Source organism: Colletotrichum fructicola (genome assembly GCF_000319635.2).
Source record: "Colletotrichum fructicola Nara gc5 chromosome Unknown KSG_Nara_v1_contig02, whole genome shotgun sequence".
Classification (NCBI taxonomy): Eukaryota; Fungi; Ascomycota; class Sordariomycetes; order Glomerellales; family Glomerellaceae; genus Colletotrichum; species Colletotrichum fructicola.
Window position 1 is genome coordinate 6,707,128 of NW_027094052.1, and position 21,390 is coordinate 6,728,517.

At 54.5% G+C, this 21,390-nt stretch overlaps 6 protein-coding genes across 6 annotated transcripts; 2 read left to right on the forward strand and 4 right to left on the reverse strand.

Annotated features, from left to right (window-relative positions):
* Window positions 1-207: 207 nt before the first annotated feature.
* Window positions 208-2,898, reverse strand: CGGC5_v004706 (uncharacterized protein; the record flags this gene model as incomplete). The annotated part of the gene is made up of 1 exon (XM_032022389.1): window positions 208-2,898. The coding sequence occupies one exon, from the start codon at window positions 2,896-2,898 to the stop codon at window positions 208-210; it is 2,691 nt and encodes an 896-aa protein (XP_031880626.1).
* Window positions 2,899-7,497: 4,599 nt separating this feature from the next.
* On the reverse strand, window positions 7,498-10,875 carry HST3 (NAD-dependent histone deacetylase HST3; the record flags this gene model as incomplete). The annotated part of the gene is made up of 2 exons (XM_032022388.1): window positions 7,498-10,698; window positions 10,750-10,875. 2 exons carry the CDS (start codon window positions 10,873-10,875, stop codon window positions 7,498-7,500), a joined length of 3,327 nt encoding a protein of 1,108 aa, XP_031880627.1.
* A 2,228-nt stretch (window positions 10,876-13,103) lies between these two features.
* Window positions 13,104-14,062, forward strand: CGGC5_v004708 (uncharacterized protein; the record flags this gene model as incomplete). The annotated part of the gene is made up of 3 exons (XM_032022387.1): window positions 13,104-13,354; window positions 13,409-13,774; window positions 13,825-14,062. 3 exons carry the CDS (start codon window positions 13,104-13,106, stop codon window positions 14,060-14,062), a joined length of 855 nt encoding a protein of 284 aa, XP_031880641.1.
* A 408-nt stretch (window positions 14,063-14,470) lies between these two features.
* Window positions 14,471-16,252, reverse strand: sed2-1 (Tripeptidyl-peptidase sed2; the record flags this gene model as incomplete). The annotated part of the gene is made up of 1 exon (XM_032022386.1): window positions 14,471-16,252. The coding sequence occupies one exon, from the start codon at window positions 16,250-16,252 to the stop codon at window positions 14,471-14,473; it is 1,782 nt and encodes a 593-aa protein (XP_031880642.1).
* A 572-nt stretch (window positions 16,253-16,824) lies between these two features.
* On the reverse strand, window positions 16,825-18,635 carry CGGC5_v004710 (Maltose permease MAL31; the record flags this gene model as incomplete). The annotated part of the gene is made up of 4 exons (XM_032022384.1): window positions 16,825-17,813; window positions 17,864-17,952; window positions 18,005-18,390; window positions 18,450-18,635. The coding sequence occupies 4 exons, from the start codon at window positions 18,633-18,635 to the stop codon at window positions 16,825-16,827; spliced, it is 1,650 nt and encodes a 549-aa protein (XP_031880667.1).
* A 678-nt stretch (window positions 18,636-19,313) lies between these two features.
* On the forward strand, window positions 19,314-21,176 carry CGGC5_v004711 (putative transcriptional regulatory protein; the record flags this gene model as incomplete). The annotated part of the gene is made up of 4 exons (XM_032022383.1): window positions 19,314-19,345; window positions 19,428-19,832; window positions 19,901-20,166; window positions 20,233-21,176. The coding sequence occupies 4 exons, from the start codon at window positions 19,314-19,316 to the stop codon at window positions 21,174-21,176; spliced, it is 1,647 nt and encodes a 548-aa protein (XP_031880705.1).
* Between the last annotated feature and the right edge of the window lie 214 nt (window positions 21,177-21,390).

Consider the following 21,390-nt stretch of genomic DNA (forward strand, 5'->3'; position numbering starts at 1 on the left):
GGCATAGAGAGAGTTTCATGAATTATTATGAGGTGGAAAAAAGAAAATTGTTTGTTAGGTATGTCTGTCTAGATGTTCTACTCATCATCTTCTTCTAGGTAGCCTTGGATATCATCGCCCTCGTCTCCATAACGCCTTCCAAATCATCGTTTATCGTAACTCATTTTGACCACGACATAAATCTGTCGTTGAAAATTTCTTCACTCATCACTCCTCTGCTACGCCTGCAATCACGCTTCTGCGGTTTGCCCGTCCCGCCATCCAGTCCTCTGGAGCGGCCTCTTGGCCCGACTTGGATGGTTTGATGTAATCGGCAATGCGTTTGGAGATGCTTCCCTGGTGCTTCAGGCCATTGTTGTCGCCTAGTGGCTGTCCGTACATGAAGTTGCGCTCGTCCTCGGCAGCCGTGGTCATCATACTCGCCCGCTTTCCAACCGAGTAATACGCACTGTCCCGCTTGCCGCTCTTTTGCGTGTTAGCTACGGCGCTTGGATTGGTTGAGACCTGATCCGGCCTGTATGCCGTGTACGGGTTGTAGGTACTGTCACTGTATCCGTAATGACCGGAGCGACGGGCGAGGTTGCGCCACATCTGTGCATGATGTTCACGCTCGGCGGCCTCAGCATCGGCTATGAATCGCTCGAAGTCCGTCATCTCCTTGCGAGGCTTCTCTTCGGCCTGCTCTTTGGAGTGTTGAGACCGGCCATGTGAAGACTTGTCCTGCGTGACCTGTCGTGGTGGAGATGCCTGCTTCGGGACGTATTGCGATGTCGGCTCTACCGTCTGTTGCTGCGCGTGACTTGGCGGATCAAAAGGAGCCTCCATCTCCACTGGCGACGCAGACTTGGGAGGCGTCAGGTCTCTTGCGTAAGGATCCGCAACCAGGTTGAAGCTGTGCCGTTGAGACGATCGTGGACGGGATGGAGGCTGCGCCTTCGCGGGTCCCTTGCCATTTGCCGATGAGGCATTCGAGTTGATTTGCGGCAGCTGATGCTGTTGAGGCTGGTGATCGACGGCAGTGGGTTCTCTGGTGGTCACAACCTCAATCTCACTGCTCTTTACAATCTCAAGTCGGCGGTGCAGTTCCTGAGGAGACGGTCCGTCGAACTTAGAAGAGGACGATAGCTCTCGTGACCTGCGCTTCTCGGCCTTCTCGGCTGACGGTGTACGGTTTCTCTGCTCCGGTGCGACCTGACGTTGAGGCTCGTCCTCTGAGGCTTCGGCAGTAATTGTGGCCAGGGGGCGGACGCCATTCTCGCCGTTGCCGAGAGAGAAGCTGTGACGATGATGGCGCGGCGGGTACGTTGTGCGCGAAAAGTCTGATGCCGCATGCTTTGGCACATACACCGGCCGAGACACCGGGGCGGGAGCAGGTGTTTCGGCATCGGCGTTGGCTGCGTTGTCGTCGCCAAAGTCATTGGCCCCAGATCTAGACCAGAAACGCTTGCCGAAACTCGGCTTCGCGCGCAGCTTGGGTTGCGCAGACGGCGTTGAGGAAGACATGTGCTGCTGGTGTTGAGCCTGGGAAGACTGAGACTGCGGGTTGCGCTTGTGTGGGGTGATGGCGCCAGTAACCTGGTTCGGGCTGGCTTTCGCTTGCTGGGGTTTCGCAACCTGTCGTAGGAAACGGGGGACAGAGGAGGACGATGGGTTTCGGGCATCCGAGACAGTCTGGGCCTCCTGTGTCTTGGTCGTGTCGCCTAGCTTCTTTTGCGAAGCGTGGGACGCGGATAATGGCATAGACTGTGCCTGCATTTCGTGGTCTGTGGTCTCATCGGCATTGGCCAACGGATCAGACGAGTTGCTGTTCTCGTGATCGGCTCCGGCAGACTGGCTGGTATTGTCGGCGCTCGTGGAAAGCGACCGCTTCTTATTATCGTTTTCGACGTCCTTGTCCTTAGGGGCCAATCGCCGGCGCATGAGGCGGCCCAGTATCCCTGTATCGTCTGCCGAAGACGTGGGAGCTTGTGACGACGTAGCACCGGGATCAACACTTGTCGCTGCATCCGAAGCAGGCGCGGCACGGGAGTCACTGTCTGTTGGAGGAGGCAGTTGCTCCTGCAACTCGGGCTGCTCATCAAGCCCTGGCAGCGGTGCAGCCATGCGACCGTTTTCGATGCGACCCTGGGCTTGGGTCTGGGCATGGGTGGCAGGGTTGGCAGGGGATCCTCCACGGAGGGTGTTCTGGGGATTGTGGAGTTGGGGACCACGTCGCATTGAGGATTGCATGGGTCCTGATGTTTGCTGCTGCTGATGCTGGGATGGCGGGGGTACTGGCTCAGCTTCGCTCTGTTGTTGCCGCGGTGTCTTCATTTGTCGTTTGCTGAACTTCCGAGTGAGAAACCGGCCGAGGGCTTCCTTAACACCGGCTGAGGGCTGGGTAGTCAGGGGGCTCGGTTGAGAGGGCGATGGCAGGTTTCCAGTCTCCTGTTGCTGTGCCTGTTGCTGGCGCTGAAAATGCGAATAAGACGGCGCTGATCCGAAAGATGCGCTTGCAGGCGCTATCATAGACAACGGTCGTGGTCGCTTGGTGGGAGCGGCGGCATCCAGGGTTTTGTTGATTTTCGACAACCGACGACCATTCGATGCTCCTGACTGTGTTGCTTGGCCCTGGTCTTCTCCCTGCTCCCTATTTTCCGAGTCGTCCTCTTGCTGGTCCTCCAAGGTGACCGATATGGCTGCATCTGGCCGCCAACTCCACCGATTGTAAGACAGCCGGCGCGATGAGACACCACCCGCAGCGCCAGGCTGCACCTTTTTCTCGGCTGGGACACTGCCCTCGCACGAATCGGGATTGGTGGTGGGTGGGATCAGAGGCTCATTGCTGGCAACGGCATTCTCTCGGGCATGGGCTTTTCGCGGTGCTCCCGACCACGACCAGCGATTAGGATTGACCATTGCTATATATCCCGGCTTCTCGCCGCGAACTGGCTGCCGTCCAGCCTGGTCTATGAAAACCTGTCAGTCCACGCCAACTCCTAGGATCCAATACATGGAAAGGTGCCCACCCTTTAATTTTCAGCTCAGCGCAGAGAGGAATCTTTCCTGCGTTGGTATTTGCCGAGCCGGCAAACGCAGCGCTGCACCAGCAGATTGAGGCTTGTCGGCAGGCTGGAAGGGGGGGGCCAAAGTGTGCTCCGAGGCGGCGAATCAGGCGAATCAGGAGAAGAAGGCCGTGTAAGCAGCAAGCTGAGCTGGCAGCCGGGCGATTCGAGATGAGAGATGGCAGTCGGTAATGTGCCTGGTCCAACGACGGACAGAAAAAGAGAAATGAAGGTATATGAGGACTCGGCGCATTTAGAAAAAAGGCGAATCTAGGCAGTTTTAGAGGCGCCTGCGCGGGCGGAGGCCATGACATGGAACGGCGGCACATCCACAAATCTGCAAGTACTTTCGAGGTACCCTTCCAAGAAGCATCCATCACGTACCTTGGGCAGGCGTGGAGGCCAGATGTTCCTCCTCGCGCCGCCCCGGTCTTTCCATGCATTAGGTGTCTGCCATGTAAGCACAGTAACTTTGCTGATACTTGACGGCGCAAAGCAAAGTGGACGATCAGGATTGCTCGCTGGGCGACAAAGAAAGAGAACGCGAGTCCCGTGTGGTTGCTTAAGCTTTGACGTGCTTTCTGTCTGAAGCGCGGCACAACAATAGAATCCGATCAACCAAACGTGTCTCCTGAAGCGTCCAGGCGGCGAGTTTCGGTAATTTGGGTGGCAGATGGACTACTCGCAAGCCAAAACGCTATTCCGCGCGGGCCCGGATTAAGAGCCAACTGCACCAGCCCTGAGTCAAAGTGTTGGTTAGCGTCTACTCAGGAGAGCGTCACGAACTGTGACGACTATTGTTTTTTGTGTCCGCCATGTTCTTGGGGTTCTTTTCGTCGCTCCGGCTGGCCGGGAGAACATCGGAGACAACGTCATATCAACACGGCCAGATTATTGCTCACACTGGTCATCTGGGGCCGCACAGATTCAAAGGCGAATTCTGTTGAATTTGCGGAGACGTCCGGGGATGAAGATGCTCGCCCCACGGAGGCTTCATCGGGCGGATGGACAAGCATTTCTGTGGCGGAGAGGGTGCGCCGCAGTAGATGCGGTGAGAGGGACTAAAAAGCCATGTTGTGGCCAGGAGTTGCGTGTCTGAGGCGGCTTACTGCATACCAGCCAAGGCCGGATATGGGCCATGATCGACCAATACAACGGCGACGATGTATGTTTGGTTTCCGACAGTAGGCCAGGGACACGATGGCACAGAGGAAGATTCAGACGGAAGGCGCCGTTTCAATGGCTCAATCCATCCCGAGTGTATTTGTCGAGACAGGCGTGTTGATTGGCCATTCACAGGGCAAGAGGCTTGTTATGGAAGATAGATCTGGTGGGCGCGCGGGGTTTCTTTGTCAAAATCAGGCACATAGGGAGGCGCAAGTACCGGTAGTCGATGGTTGCGAGATACAAGATCCAAGCCCTGACCGTTGAGTGACGGGAGAGGAGACGAAATTCTTTGTTTCCATGAGCTTGTCTTCTGTAACGCAAGTCCGGGGCGCAGTGTCTGACCCCAGACTCGTCTGAACACGCGCCGCAGTGGCTTCTGAACATGTCGATGAGGTAACTGGCTTGGGAAGGCAGCAGCCTCTCCCACAGCCACTTTGCAAGAGGAGACGTTTGGCTGCTCCTGGTCGTGTTTCTTGATTTTGATGGAAAAAAAAAGGCAGAAAGCTTTGACTAAGAGGGTGTCCTCCAGCAACACCATTGATAGGTGGCGCGCGACTATGGACATGGAGGGTGGGTTGCGGGTGGCCGGCTGTATGTCTGAATCAGCGGTGGACTGCCCGAAAGAGAGAGGCCATGTTCTGAAAGGGGAATAGAGCTTAGAGGGCGTCTTAGTCGGGTGATCGCATCGTAAGACGAAGAACGAGTAAGGGCCGGTCTCAAGGGCGACTTTGAGCGGGGAAATTTTCCCGACAAGCGCCGGGTTGAAAAATGATTTGGGAAGCCGCAAAGTGGGAGGAGAAACGGCTCAAACTCGTGTACCTAAAGTAGGTGGATGAAGATTGAACGAAGCCGGGAGAGAAGAAGTCAAGCAGTCTGAATAAGGTGTCGGATTACCAGGAAGAACGAACGCTTGGTCCGTGGCCGTAAGGGGAGGGGATTGAATCTCTCCCACAAGGCAGGTGTCGATCAAGATCGTCCCTTCCTTGCTCAGATGGAAGCAGCCAAGTCCTTCCTTCCACCTCACTTTCAGGACCTTACCTAAGGCAACGAAGGTAAGGGTGGAACTCTCGGTGAAGGAAGGAGCCGATTGCTGCTTCCTTCAATACCTAGGTTGGGTTCTGAGGGTGGTGCCTGCCCTCTGCCTGCCGGCGCTCGCGGAAGTCGCAGGTGCCAAGGGGGAACCTAAAAAATTGAACTTGGACGAAATGCATGGAAGTCGCGACGGGGGTGTTGGCTCAAGGGTGCCCTACGGTGGCAACTTCCCCAGGTTCACGCACTGCAACACCCCCTGCGCCAATCAACTGAGAGATGCGCAACGAGCATGGAGTGGCCTGTGCTGCATGGCCCTGGCCCTGTATCCCTAAGGGAAGAAGGCACCCCGGATCGTCATCTCCCACGCCACGTTGGAGCTAACAACCGTCGGGACCACCAAACGCCAACAACACCACGGCGACGGGACCGAAACAACAACAGAATCTCCAAACGAGACTCCCCTTTCTCGCAAGCTGTAGCCTGTTTGTGCTAGCCTGGTTATCTTGGCTGGTCACGCGGGAAAACGGCAGTCAAGAAACCAAGGGCGCCCCGCACTGCCCAGAGCCAACGCTTCCGGGTGTAAACGCTCTCTTCAAACACAAGCCATCTCTCCCCTTCGCCCGCATGGCCGCCGTAACGCCTCGTGCTGGACTCCTCGATTGCTTCACATCCAGCCATGTCTGCCGATCTCTAACCGAGTAAGCTTATATCGAGATCAAAAAACTTCACCACGGATTTCTGTCCATGCCACCTCTAACGCTACGGTCTAGACTACGTCTTTCCCCAGGTTTTGCGCCCTCCAGTGACGTTTCTTCCGTTTGTCCTTCGAAACGCTTATCAGTAATACTGCAGCTGAGCCCAGTGTGAGGGGGCGTCTATGGCTCTCCTCTTGCATTGGCGAATCGCAAATCGTCGTCGCGAGCTGAGCATGGTGGTGTAGGTGTCTTCGTATGCGGATCTTGCCATGTTCTCATGCAAGCCTCGGCATCTCGATCGATGATTTTTCTGCCACAGACATGATCGTGGCGGATGTTCAATCAAAGCCTCGAGCAAGCATTCCAAGTTATACCTCAATTCCTAGCTGATGCGGCGTCGCCACTATCATCGTGGCCGTCTCCTGGTCAAGGAAAGTAGTGCCCCCTCACAGACGATAGCGTGCTGGGAACGCATCCTGTAACCATGCCTCGAAGCTACTGCACCCTCGGCCCACGAGTTCGTCTCACCACGAAGGCAAATCCAAGGCTTCCACGCCAAGTTTCAGCCGCATCTCCGATCCCACGGACAATGGATCTCGTCTCGGAGAATATTTCATTGCATTTCATGTACGCTGTGGTCTTCGGAATCCAATGAGGCCTCGTGATAAATCTCTGCTGTTGCCCAGGCAATGCCCTTAGGAATTCATGACTGCCAATCTGGACCCTGAATATGTCAACAGCCTGGCCAGATGTGCCCATAGACGCGGATCTTTGGAGGTGGTTAACGAGCCAAGGATCCAGACAATTCTTGGGACAACTTAGGGCCTTCCGAGTTTCTGGATCACCGCGCTTGGTTGGATGCCCACACGTGGCGAAAGGTGCCAGCGGCAATTCGTCGTGCAAATTATCGACGCCTAGGTTGCTGGAAGACGAGCTGGAACTCGTCTAGCGCGCACCTCGTCAGGAGGTTGGTTGCCCCTCACCCTCGCGGAGGCAAGAGTACATCAAAGTGACAAAACTTGCCTCGAGCTGAAGCCGACACTCAGACACATGGCTGAGCTGAAGTGCTTCCCCCCCCCTTCCTTCACCCACCCCCAGAATCGAAGACCTATCAAACCCTGTTGACATTCAGCGGGAATCCAGCCTGCGAGACTGGACCCTTTCCACGGCCCATCCAGGGGTGCGCAGACTTGAATAGAGCAACGTCAGAGCTCGGCGCCCACCTGACTCGGCATGGACCGGCTCGAGCACTGTGCATGTCCCTGTCACAGCTACATACACATGATCGGGTTCGGTTTCGTAGATGCTCGTTCCTAGGAGACGTTTTCGGGGTGCGTTCCGGTTGATGTGAGTGGCTCGTTAGGTGTTACACAATTTGGTCACCTTAGAACGCATCGTGGGGGCGGGCATGATCATGGAGGAAGCAGTTGCAGGCAATAAAAAAAAGATCGTCATTATCATGAGATGCGCCTCTGAGCGCAATGATATTTATCTATGGGGGTATAATTCAACGCTTTCCTATCCATGCAAGAGATGCCTTTGCTAAGCATCTTTCAATATCAATGATCCCTCACAACGAATGCTGGGCCACTCGAGTTCTTCAGTCCCTCCAACACCATGGCGGCTTCTGCCTCCTTCTGGGACTGGGCCTCGATCTGTATGCACTGCGGGACAGTCCATCCAGGCGCCCGCACCAGCTGATTGATAAGAACGTCGCTCAAATAGAATGGATCCGAGATCGTCCGTCTTCTGTGAACCACGCGACTCTGCGAGTTAGGCGAGATGTCTGTGAGAGGTCCGGGGGGAGAATGTACAGGTTCCATCGCGGGCGGCTTCGATGGTGTCGCCTCCGGCATTTGGCTCATGCGAAGAGGCGGAAGCTTCACCGAATCCTCCGTCGACACACGTTGAATGTCGGAGAGAATCTTGGGCGACACTACCAACGGCTTGTCCTTGCTTCGCGAAACTTTGACTTTCGGAGTCGGTCGTGGGAGAGCCCTGGCTGATGTTGAGCGGGGTGTGCCCGTGAAGGAGACCTCTACGCCGTCGATCGTCTTCCGCTTCCTCTTTCTAGGATTCAGCTTGACGGCCGCGACCATGGAGTTTACCTCCACTCCCGACATGACAACATCCTCGACGACCAGGTCGCTCCGTGGCAAACCACTCGTTGCGATCGAATTGTGGGCGTCCTCCAATGTTCCGACCGGCACCTCCTGAGAGCCTTGCGCATCATCAGGATTGATGTTAGGTTGCGAGGGCTCGGGTCGCGCGGCTGGTGCGGACTTCCTGGACCGCTTCGTTCTTGGCTTGCTGACTTTTGAAGGTGCAGAGCAGGTTGAGGGCGGGGTTTCGGTGCCAGAAATGCGGCGAAGCTCCATCCTTATCTTCCAGGTGAGGTAGGCCGCGCTGGTTTTGTCATCTCGCACTGCCATCGGGCGTTGAGGCGATGACTTTGGTGGGGTATCTTGGGAAGCCTTCTTCTGCTGCGGTTGTTCGTCCTGCGTCGACTCGACCTTAACTGAGCTGTTTGCAGGTCCTCGACTTTCCGCGAGCCCCTGGATCTCCGTGGTCTGTGTTTCCTGCTCTTGGATTTGCGGCTGATGCTTTTCGGCTGGATCTGTCGTCTCGATGGTCCTTTTCGGTATTTCTGGCATCTCTGCCTTGACGGCCGCCTCCGTTGTAAGTACTGGAACCTCGCCGCATGGCCCAGCCGTATCCGGGTTTTTCTTCCCGTCTGTCTTCCCGTCTGCATTGTTCTGGCGCTTCTTGGCCTTATCGTTGACTTCCTTCTTTTTCTTTGGCAGCTTCGTTCCTGGGGGAAGCCACATCAATGGAATTCTTTCCTTCAGGTTGGACACCCAAGCGTCGCAATCCCACTGCACCCAATAGTCGATGATATCCCCCCATGAACTTTCAGGAGGCTTTGTAAAGTTGACAAAAACAACCTTTCCGCCTCTATTGTGAATGGTCTTGGCAAACTCTCTGACCAGGACCTTCAGCCCGTGCACCTTCAGCGAGGTGCCAAGGATGAGAAGAAGATCAGGACAGAGTCCAAGGTCATGTGTGACAATTGGGGATATCAGGTGGGCATTGGGATGCTCTTCGCCGTAGAGGACAATGTCTGGTCTCAGCTTGCCCACACCTAGTGCTCTCTTGCCCCTCTCCTGCCTCGCCGCGGTGGCACCCACACAGTAAGGACATTCGGGTTGACGGCCAGAGAGGGTTTCGTGCGCCCGTCCTTCGTCGTCCCAGTCACAGATTTTGCCGCAAAGAAAGCATCGCAGAGACTCGAGAGATCCATGGAGGAACACACATTCAACGCCACTGGACTTTTTTTCCTGTCGTGGAGGTTGTTGCTCAGTCAGGCCACGAGCCAACACTTGCTCAATCCCCTCCCCGTCTTCACTCGTCTGTGAATGAGTTGGCTCATTATTTGCTTCCCGGGAATTTCCAGCGTCCTTTGAAATCTCGTCGTGGCTGGGTGGCGTGGGTGGAGTCGGCACTTGTGTCGTCGACTTCCTTGAAAAGCGACCCCGGTGGCCAGGCCCATCATGAAGTGAGGTCGTAAGCCCCACCTTCTCCTCGATCTGATCAATATTCTGCGTGTAGCACCGGACCAGCTTGCCACGGTTGCGCAGGTGGCCGATGAAGTGATGAGACGCTGTAGGCTGAACATCCTTGACCTTTTGTCGTAATGTAGTGGCAAAAGTGTAGAACACCGAAGTTCGTAGAGGGTCAGCCCAGATGGAGGCGTCGAAAAGGTCCCTGCCTTTGATATTGGGTAATGTCTTGGCCGGGTTGGAAGATGGAGGTGTTTCGTCGATTTCTGAAGACACTGTACTGCTTGCTGTACTGGAAGATTGCCGGCTCGTCGACGAAGAAGCCTCCTGGAATGGGTCGGATAGAATTGTTGGGGGAGATGAAAGGGGTGACGAGGAGAAGCCTAGGGGTGGTGATGAGAGAGGTGAGCTGAAATCGGAGCGAAATCTAGTGGTTCTAGGTGTGGTGAGTTGCGCGGCGATCAGGTCAGCCCTGAATGACGAAGCCGCCGGGGGAAGAGTTTCCTCAGACTCGTCATTGGGCCAGGTCTGGCGTGGTCTCAACGGGCTTGAGGCGAAGCTTGGAGGCTCAATGTCGGCCGCTTGCATCGAGTTCAGCGAAGAGGTTAGGAGGGACCTCTTTCGCAGTTCAGCGGAGTTCGTTTGGTACGCATTTGGTCGCCGCCTGGGATCGGGGCTCGCGGAGCGCCCTCGGACGCGCAAGGAGGTGCGGATGGGGCTCTGCGCTCGAAGTTCGGCTGCTGAAGGAAAGCTTCGCGGCGGTGCCGCATCTCGTGGTGGGCTCGGGGGTAATGATTGCGCTCTCCTGGAACGTCGAAGCTCGCCCTGTGCCTTCGCGGGTGTGCTCTGGCGGCTGACGGTATATTTGGTGAATTCCAATGCCTTCTTGGCCCTCGACCTAGTACTGGGAGGGCTGGGCATCAGATTCACTGCACCCTCTCCTGCAGAACACAGCCTCTCATCGTCGGATTCTACAGTCTCTTGTGCGTTGGCTGTTTGCATGTCTTCCTTCGGTATACATATTGCCGAGTCCTCGGAGGAAATCTTCTGTCGCTTAATGGGTCGTTCTGCCGGGGTGGTGTCTGAGCATGACGATGCAGAAGATGATGACAGACGCCTGCCTCCTGGAACATTTTCTCTGCTTGCGGCGTCGAATTGAGCTTGAATTAGAGAGTACAGTCCATTTTCGCTTCGAAAATCCTAGAATATTGTTAGAAAAATCGAGGAACTGTGGCAGTTGCGGTTGCTCACAGGTATGCCAGAATTGGTACTAATGCCGGCACCGGTAATGACCACGACTTTGCGAGCTTTGAAGAGAGCGTCGGCAATACCCTGCAGAAGCACATCTTCCGCGGGGGTTACCTGAGTGGTAGGCATGTCGATACGTCCTCAAAGTCGGCCCATTGGACTGGTTCGCAGTGGTTGTCGAGGAGGCTCGCTGACGGCTTCGGCTCGGATCGTGGGCGGTTTTGGCAATGAGCGACTGGGGCAGCTACTCGCAGAACAAGCAGGTGTCTTGTGAGGAATATCTGTGTAGTCTGAAGAAAGCCGACCGAGAAGAAAAGACTTCGTAGCTGCCTTGAACGAGCGTTTTGCGACGCGACTGCGGAAGAATTGTGGATGGTTGCGGTACCGACGCGGTGGACAGAGCGGGAACTGACAGTTGACCGGGGTTCGCGACGAGGAGCTAGTGGATGAATTTCGCGACGGGTTGAAATCGGTCGCGAGGCTCCTAGGTCGATTGATGTCGCTACCGGTTCGAAGTGCAGGTTGAAATGCAGTCCGTCAAGAGGCGGGTATCGCGGGTTTGGAGAGGTGTTGGAGGCGAGAGGTAGGTGAGAGAGGTGGTGGTATGGTGAGGCGAAAGGGAAGTTCCAGGCCCAAGCTTGACCTCGAATGAACAGACGCGTCTCAGAACGGGCTCGGGAAGACCAAAGCTTTAAAGCTTAACGGGGTAAGCTCCAGGTAGCGTGTTGCCCAATTCCGGATCTCGAAAGGAGGGGAATCATGTAAATTCGATGGCGAAAAAGGACACACAAAAGACGGAGGCGCGAGACTGGTTGGTGATTTGGCGTTATTGACGGAAGGTTGGAAGGTACGTTCACGTTTGTTCGAGGATCTTGCTGAATCGGATGTTGTTTTGCAACCGCGACTGGCCGAAGGGACCTCTCCACTTTCCATTTCAGTGATTCGGTTCACTGAACGAACGAACGGCGGCCGGACAGACGCCAACTGCTTAGCGCAGATCGCTAAGTGAGATCACCGAAGCTCCATCGACTATCGATAAGATAGGCAACGATAAGAGCCCGATAAAGAAACACGGAAAGTGGGGATGCATCACAAACAAGACCTTAAGGTAGGCGGGCTCTTTCAAAACACATACTGCTTCCCGTACTCATACTCAAGGTACCTGGGCACCTCGGTTTGAGACTCCCGACCAAGCCAAGATATGAATGTTTCTCGCTCACGTCTCCATATCTTCTTGCGGGGCAAACAACACCTGTCCAGTGCTCAAAGAGAGTCTTCTCAATGCCATGCCAAGCTAATGGGGAGCACCGGGCGGGACTTGGGTCTTTGCACTCATACTTGACCTCTCCCGATGACAGGTGCCACAGAACGAGGTCGTGAGAAGAGGATGGGAAAATGGCGAGGACGATTGAGTTATCAACAGGTGGCTGTCAACTTCGCCATACCATCAGTCTTGCTTTGGGCGGGCGGGTCCGACACTCCTCATGAGAAAGACAATCACCATCCAGAGACGCGATGCTGCTGTCATTGACGAAGCGCATTGGATGCCTCCGTACGCAGCAGATTATTATCGCAACAGACCCGACGGCTTGGCATCGGGATATTTCCAGTCTCCACGCACCTTCTAGAAGCTAATTCCGGGAAAATGAGTCAGGTCCAGAGCCTCAATCTCAAGCTGGGCTGAACACACGATACAAGTTACCACTCGAGACGGCTGCATAACAGGCAAACAACCGCCGCTGCAAGGATTCCCAGCTGGTCCCAACGTGGCATCACTTGCACCCGCCCGTCGGCATGGTCCATCTGATCTTTCCGTGCTTCGCGGCATCTTCGGGCGAGACCACAGTTCGGTCCCTGAGACGATGCTGTTTGATCGTCTTGCCTCCACTCCCTTGTGACAGTTCTGACGGTCTTCCTCTGCCACCGCCGGTTGGCTAGCCGGACTCGTGTCAACCGCATCTCCGGTTTCCTCACCCCACGAAACCCCGACATGGAGAAAACCTTCCTCAGCTCGCCGCTCATTTTAGTCTCCGTATCCTTTTTTTCGCCGGTCCAATGCTACCTTGCAGCGCCCTATTCGTCTGGTTCCGAAAGTCACACTCGATGAACCATACCAAACAAGTGCCAAGAGCGCATGATTCGACATTAATCGGTGCATCATATGAACTCGCCGGCCAGGGTTTGCTGTCAACCCAATAATCAGGATGTCTACAAATGCCACGATGCTTCCGACCCTGTCAACTGTTACCTCTTCTCCCATCCTATCAATTCTTGTCCAATATCTCACCTGAGCGTCTTTCTTTTCTAACTTCGCACCACTTTCACTCATTGTCCCATCCGGCAGGTCCAACTTCATCATGGTGTGCATTCAGTCATTCACTCTTCTCTGGCTTGCTTCGACAGCAGCTGCCCAAAAGTGCAAGATCCAATTCGATGGACGCATCCCGTCCGGGACCGCACTCAAGTCTCTCGATGCCAAGAACAACTTCTTCAATCCTCAAAACGTCTTTGGCAAGGGCTTAGCCTTCAGCCAAGTTCTCCAACTGCCCAAGCAGGCCGGCTCTCCTTTTGACGGCACGAAGAGCGTGCCCGTCGAAGTCACCATCAGGTACTGTCAATCGGCTGTGATACTCCAAACTGCAGTTGGACTAACAGGCCTTAGTGACAAGTCGATCTTTAACAACCAGACCGGTTTCCGCCGCGCCGAACTCATCCCGTCCAGCAACTCCGGCACGGACCCGTCTACCACAGGCGTGAAGACCCTCCACTTCAGCATCGCAAAAGATGCTCAACGGCCCCTCAATGTCTCCCACGAGTACCAGATGGCTTTCCTAGAGAGTAACGACTTCAGCACGAACCAGATGGTTCTCAAGACTGGCACTATTCTCGGCGGAAGTAACGCCAACCCGGACACGCTCCAACTCTTCGGCAATGTCAACACGAAACCTTCGCCTCCTGTCTTGTTCAGCACCCCCTTCACTGAGGGTGTGACGCACAACTTTGCCGTTACATTGGATTTTGGGGCCAAGTGAGTACTGCCACATGCTTTCGACAGTCACATCACTAACATAAGGATAGCACGAGCAAGGTCTTCTACTCGACTGGCAAGGATCCCCTCAAGGCCCAGGGTGATGCAGTCAAGAACGACGTTAGTGGACAGGGCCAGTACCACTTTGGTCTTCTCAAGAAGCCCGTGGGAGGCACCGGGGACATCACCAAGAACGGCTTCCAGCCCTCCGGCATTAACGAGGGAGTCATCTTTAGCGGTATCTTCCTCGAGGACAGCGCCGACGGATGCATCAGCCTGGCTCCGTAAAGTAATCGAGTAAGAGCGAAACCCATTGCATCACGTCTCTGACCGCATAGAGGTTTCTCCTGGTTCATAATAGGCTCAGGCAATAAAAATGAGACCGCCTATTTTTCCTGTGGTAGAGCGACTACTTTTCTGTGGCTATACTCTAATTACTCCACCACCGTCGATATCGTCGTCCTCGTCGCTTCTATTGTTATCGTCGTTATCGTCGTCCTCGTCCTTGTCCTCCTCGTCGCTGTCGCTACTATCGCTTTCGATAGTAATAGTCAAGTGTACAGGAAATATAGCCGCGCAGACACAGGAAAATTAGGCGATCTCATAAAAATAATCTCGATTATTGAATAACAAGCTAGAAATAGCCAGCCTATGAGTGTGCAGTGTCTCTGGACTAGCCCATTACCAGAATTGGAATTAGTCCAAGTCCATAAACACTTTGAAGAACTTCTCAAAATCGTTGGGCACACCAAGCCCGGTGATGGTATCGAAACCCGGCTTCGCAGGCCACCCTCCAGGCGCGTCTCCGTTCCAAGCGCAAGACTGGCTTTCTCCCTCAACAACATCTTGGAGTACGGCACGCATCTTTTTAGAGTAGAGTATTGGATTCAACCAGCCAACTGAGCCTTTTCCCGCTCGTAGACGTCCGTCATTGACCAGAGCTATCATGGCTGCAACGACAGGACAACTGGCACTGGTTCCAAGAACGTTGCTCTCTTTGCCGGCTCGTTGAATGACAAAACCGGAACCGATGGCGCTGATGTCGGGGAAAGCACGACCGGAGGTATTGTAACGACCGTCGAGAGTGCCATTGAGGGCCTTGGTGTACTTCTTCACCACACCATCTTGCCATTCCGGCCTTTCAAAATAGTTGCTGAAGCCACCAGTACTGAACTTAGCTCCATTGACGGGCGGCCCAGAGTTTGTCGTAGCCCCGATCGCAGTAACGTACGGACACGAAGCTGGAAAGGTTGGCAAAGTCATCTCGGTCATCTTGCCGTCGTTGCTGTAGCACTTGAGGCCTCCCGTACCCCGTGCACCGCCATCTCCGCTAGCGGCAAGGACAGATACGCCTCGCGCTGCGAGAGAAGCGAACATGTCGCACGTCCTGATGGCGTACGGCTGTGGGACACTCAGCTCATCATCGGCGTAAGATATTGATATGACATGGGGCAAGGTGTCGTCTGGTCGGGCGAGAAGATACTCCAGAAACTCTAGGTAAGGCTCGTTGTCTGACTTTTGAGAGTCATCCGGCTTTCCATCCTTGTCTAATTTTGTTCCGCGGCCTCCTGTGGAATAGTACACAACATTGGCAGGATAACCCAAAGCCATTGCGTATTGGACATCAAGTGCAGCTTCCGAGCCGGCGACATTCGCGCTTTGCCGGTTCTCGCCGCCGTTGATGAGCTCGACGCTGAATTCGTAGCCCGTCTCCAGAATCTCGGGTGCGAAACGCTTTATAAACGTCGTGGTGTCTTCTTTGTTGATGTACTCCTCTAGGAAACCCGCAATGCCGAACTTGACAGGCGAATTCCCGATGGGGGCTGTATAATTGATCTTGTAAAGGAATTTGATACAGATCGGGTCAGTGCCGTCGTTGCAGGGGCTCTTTGATTTACCGGGAGGCATTTTTGGTTTGTCGGCGAGCGGATCCAGCCGCAGTGGCTGGCGGGAGGTGGACATGAAGTTGGTAACAGGGTGAACAAAGTCGATGGCCGAGGAGATGTTCTCTGGAACTGAGTAAGAGAGAGCTCTAATAACTGGAGCCCCGCCATTGAAGCTGTATTGGTTGAACTCCGTATTAAGAAGCTTCTCGCCGTTTGCAACCGTCGTATTGAAATTGATCCAACTCCGGGATACTTCTAAGTCGACGATATTCTGAGCCGTAAGCCACGAACGTACGGCATCCACATCCTCTCGGCTGGCGGCACGGTAATTCTCTACGGATTCTTGAGAGAGACGTTTTGCGTAGTCCTTGCTAGTTGGGTTGCTGATAGCCTTGAGGCGAGATTTCAATTCGTCGAGCTTGGGCTGCTTAAGGGCAACGGAAAGGGTGATCCTATCCGATTGTTCGGGTCTACCCTGGGAAACCCATCCTTCAGGGACATTGACAACATTCTCGACCTGAGTAAGGGCGCTTCCGACAGAGATAATTGCAGATGCTGAGATCGCATACAACGTGAAATAGTTGGCGATCATAATGGCGGCAGGAATATTGAGAAGAACTCGAGTGAGAATCCACCAAATTCAACGAGAAAACAACTTGCACAAAGATTCCTGTCGGCTTTTAACCTTACTGGTGCAGGAATTACGAGGGATTAAACTCGTTGCCGCGATCCTAGTTAGGAAAAAAGTGAGGTCGGACGACTCTTGCATTTACATCCCAAGAGCTTGGGCGTTCATGTTGTCTGTTCTCTTTGACCAACCTAGTGTTTTTGGGATAATTCTTTGGCCTATGCGGCCGGAATTTCCTGCGGAGACCAATGCAATACATCATTTTCGGCACGGATCAATGGCAAAATCAGTGGTACCATCAGTTCAGCCATCCACCCATTCAGCCGTCATGCAATGACACGATGTTGGGGAGCGCTCCGGTTAACCACTTTCGGCATCGGCACATGAGTCAACCTGTACCTTTGCGGAACATTTTTCAAAATATGCCGAGGAGACTCGTTAAAGATTGTAGATAGACATGTAATATATAGCACTCGGCTCTGCAAATGGTAGTGGCATTGCGGGCATGAGGTCCGGGCTTACACACAACACGGTGCCTAAACTTCGTGCTCGTGGTGGCTAACCACGGCAGCAATCTTCTCTTGACGGTTGGCAACCTCCTCCAACTGCGGTCTTAAAGCATCGGCTGCCTCTTGCGAGAAGTGACGAGCGCTTACCCGATGCTCGAAAAGCAAGTCAATCTCCGAGTACGTGAGACCAAACGGCTCCGGCAGTCTGAAGAACGTCCACGCGAGGAACAGGGCCGCAATACCAGCCCAAAAGAAACCACCCTTGGCGCCCCAATTCCAGTCGTTTGTTCCGATAATCTTAGGCTGAATGGCGTTGACGATGAAGCCACCCGAGTTGTAGAAGGCACGGGCGAGTGCGACAGTCTTGACACGCAGCCGAGTGGATGGCATCTCAGCCACGAGGGTGTAGCAAGATGGACCGACGCTGAGCTGGAAGAGGAAGAGCATCACGACGATGAGAGCTCCTACACCCCAAGACTTTGCGTTCGATTCGGCGCCGATGCCGAGTCCTCCGATGACAATGAGAATGATAACCATGGACGACAAGCCCGCCAAGTAAAGGGTGCGTCTGCCGATGTGGGTCATGATGTACCATGCGATGATGCATCCGATGAGACCGATGCAGTTCTGCACCAAGCCCATTGAGAATCCGCTTTCTTTGCTGAGACCGGCGCTCGTCATGAACTGCACACCATATCCCATGAAAGGGACTCCGCAGAAGGACTGGGTTAGCCAGACCATGCACGCAATCTCGGTGCGGCGGAGGTCGATGCCACGGAAGCAGTCCCAGTAGTGAGTTCCGGAGCTGACCTCAATCTCAAACTGGTTGGTAAGTCGCATCATCTCCATGTGGGCATCGAGATCAAAGTGGACGCCACTGTGAGGAGATGTCAAGCTGCGGACCGCTTCTCTTGCCTCCTCCATGCGGTTCTGGCGAACGAGCCACCAAGGGCTCTCCGGAGCGAACAAGGTGCCGATGATGATGGGGATAGGCCATACCCATTGAATCGCAAAGGCTGTATGAAAGTCAGCGAAGCGGTCGATTGTCAGTTCTTTTACCACTTACGAATGCGATAACCCCACTGATTATCAATCTGCAACAGACCACGAAGCATGCCGCTGCTGATGAGTCCTCCGATGACCCAGCACATGTTACTGCGCCCATTAGTTAACATGCGCGTCATCTGTGATGGGAAAAAAGACTTACACCCAGGACGTCATGTAGCCTCTGAGTGCCATAGGGCAGATATCGGCAGCATAGGTGACAGCCAAGGTCTGGAAGATGCCCCATGGTATACCCTGAATAAGAGCACCAGCAAGAAACATCGGGAGACCATTAGAGAAGAATGGAATGAAGACGGCACCAATCATCGCAACCATAGAGACGATCATGGTCTTCTTGTATCCAAGCCACTCGGTGATGAAGCCATTGAGGATGAGGCCAAGGATGGAGCCGACTTGGACACCGTTGTTGATGATTGTTTGCCACCGGGACGAGACGATCATTTCACCCTCGGAATTGATCTCGTCTCCATAACGGTTCGCAAAAGCCGGAAAGACGTAAAAATTGCTCATCAAGTTAGTGTCGTAACCCTTTGCGTGTTGTTAGTACCTCTCTATGACTGAGTATTCCAGGACGGGAGACAGCGTACCTCCATGATGATGGCCAGAGAGATGATGAACGAGAACATCACGGCCTTGGGCCAGAATCTAAGAGAGTCTCGAACGCTCATCCCACGCTCGATCTGCATCGCCGTGATGGCTTCGCCTTGGTTATGATCATTGTGGTGGCTGGCGGCTGGCACCGCATCGGCGCCAATGGCCTTGTCTTGCGACATGTCGAATCAGATTGTAAGGAATCGCCGAAGAAACCGGGCCGTCGAGAATGAGGTTATTCCCACATCGTGACAATAGTTGGAGAGGGCGCGACGTCGCATTTATAGACAAGAACGCGGGGGCTGTTCACACCCTGCAACGCAACACAGCAGCTGCCATCTGAACAGGCCAGAGCCCAATCCAATCTCCTGGTATTGCCGAGGATGTGCGGAGAACCCAGACGAACCCAGACGAACCCATGATGGGGGCAGCGTTGGCATCGCACGTTTTGAGGACGAAAGCCGCACATCGAGGTGCTGATGGGAGGGTCCCATGGGGAATTCTCCGGATTGGAGACGATGGTCGGTCGAGACTTTTGGGGAAGCAACCAGGTGCCATCATTCGTCAGACGATTGTGGGTGACACGACTCAATGTTCTGAGCCGGGGTTGAGGGAGAAAACCGTCAGTATTCCGCCGCTAGCCCCAATCGAGCGTAGATTACCGACAGGGAGGGCCCTGGTCACTCGAACTCGGCCGGGTAACCAACGCGTGGTGAAATAGAGCAGCCCTGGGACAGTGGTTTTTTGGTGCCATTTTCTCACTGCCGTCAATACCAAACGCCCCGTCTGTATCTGTCCAACACTCGTTGCGCGCCGCTTGACGAGCACAGCGGCCTTTGCTCCGAGGTAACCTCCGCGGCATGCGGAAACCTTCGGCTTGTGCTGCATGTCGGTACATATTCGGTTGCCCCATCGTCTTCAAAGGACGACGTCCCTGCGCTGTAATTAAAGAGTTGCCTGACATGATCCTGCAGAGCCCGGCGGCGCAAATGCCACTCCAGGGAGGGCCTCGAAGACTGCATTCACTGCCACGAAAGGGGAATCAAATGCGTCCAGAAACCACCTCAAGGCGGGTACTACGAGCAAAGAGAGAATGAGCGCAAGAAAAATCAGGAAGAACAGGAACGGCAGCACCAACACCAAGGACAGACAAGTCCGTCACCCGGATCCCATGCCAGTGGCTGGTGCTCCCGATGTGAGACCACGCCGCATGCCACTCTGCCTAGTCTGCCTGTCCGGCTGGATCTGGTGATACTCTACTTTGACTACATCCATGACCAGTTCCACTCCCTCTTTCACCGGCCAAGCTTTATTGAGGATGCTCTCGCCGACCGGGTGCCTCACGGACTCCTTTACGGCATCTGTGCCTTGTCTGCCAGGTGCGTCCCCCATGCGTTGCCAAGACTCATTGATAATGAAGACGGGCAGAGATCTGATAACAATCCAGATTCTCGACCGACCCCTCCTTCGCGGACATTGACCCGCGGGACAGAGGTCGTGTATATCTGACAGCTGCTGAGAAGCTGACCAACCTTCGCGATGTGTCGTTAACAACCATCCAACTTTGTGTGCTGGTAGGAGCCGCGGCAACAGCCGATGGGGATGGGGAAACGGAAAACATCTACTATGGCGTAGCATGTCGCATGGCACAGCTACTGGACCTCCCCAACCGACCAGCAACCAGCCTCTTGGAACGCGAGATCAATATAAGGGGTAAGACAATCCTCCGATGCCAAGTTCATCTGCAAGGCACAAGAAGCCCAACTGACAGGTCCCCAGTTTGGTGGTCACTCTGCATGATTGACGTGTGGTCATCCACCGCAGTCAAGCTGCCAAAGTTGCTACCGGCGAGATCCGACATTCCCCTGCCGATGGACGATCTGCCGTTCCTATCGATGAGCCGCAGCGTTCCTGCAGCACCCTTGTCGAACCAGAGCTCGCAGCATCTCTCGCAGATGGTGAGGCTGAATAGGATCTTGCTCGACATTAATGACTTTAACCAGCGTTGCGTGGCCGAGAACCCTAACTGGGACTCTCTGGAGCAGGGCGTGGAGACCTTGAGCTCTCGTATGGAAGCCTGGCTTGCAGATCTCCCGGACAATATGAGAGATACACCCGAGAACTTTGCCTGGTTCGCGGCACGAGGTCTCGGCCGGACCTTTGCTGCGGTGTACTTGGGATACTATCACTTTGGGCAGCTGCTTTACTATCAATTTCTGTACGGCGCAGCTGCTACAACGGCCATCAACCCTACGGCATCCGCGTCCGTCGCGCGCCGAGACTCGTATGCAAACAAATGCAAAGACCATGCCGCCCGGCTGTGCGACATGGTGTATCGCGCGCAAACAACAGCCGGCGCTGACGTTAGATATACCATGACGGCGCATGTACTGGTCATCGCATCCACGGTTCAGATCCACACCCTGTTGTTTAGCGGCAACGAGGCAGACATAAGCGTGGCTCGCCAGCGTTTAGAGAGAAATTTTGAGCTCATTTTGCAACTACGATGCTACTGGCCAACGACAGACCACGCCATCAGCCGCCTGCGAGCATTCCACGAGACGGCGCGGACCAGCATCGACACGAGCTTCGTCCTAGACCGTTGGATGCTCCGATTTCTGGTTGAGTTTGCGGAGCCAATGGAGGAAAAGGACGTCGGAAGTATCCGGCGCGGGGATGGAGATGAGATGGAGTCACTGTGGACGATGGAGGGGTTCCGATGAGGGGGTGGATTGTGTGGTGAAGTTGGGGAGCAGATTCTGGACTCTTGGCCCGTCGGCGGAGACTGAGCTCTTGGGTACTACATAGTGGACTTATTCGATCTTGCGCTCTCACATGCCACACACACGGCCATGAAGCCGTTCATATTCGTTACCTGGGGTGAGGTGAGGGACTCATCTTCCGAGAAATACGCCGGCAAGGGTTGCAAAAATTCTC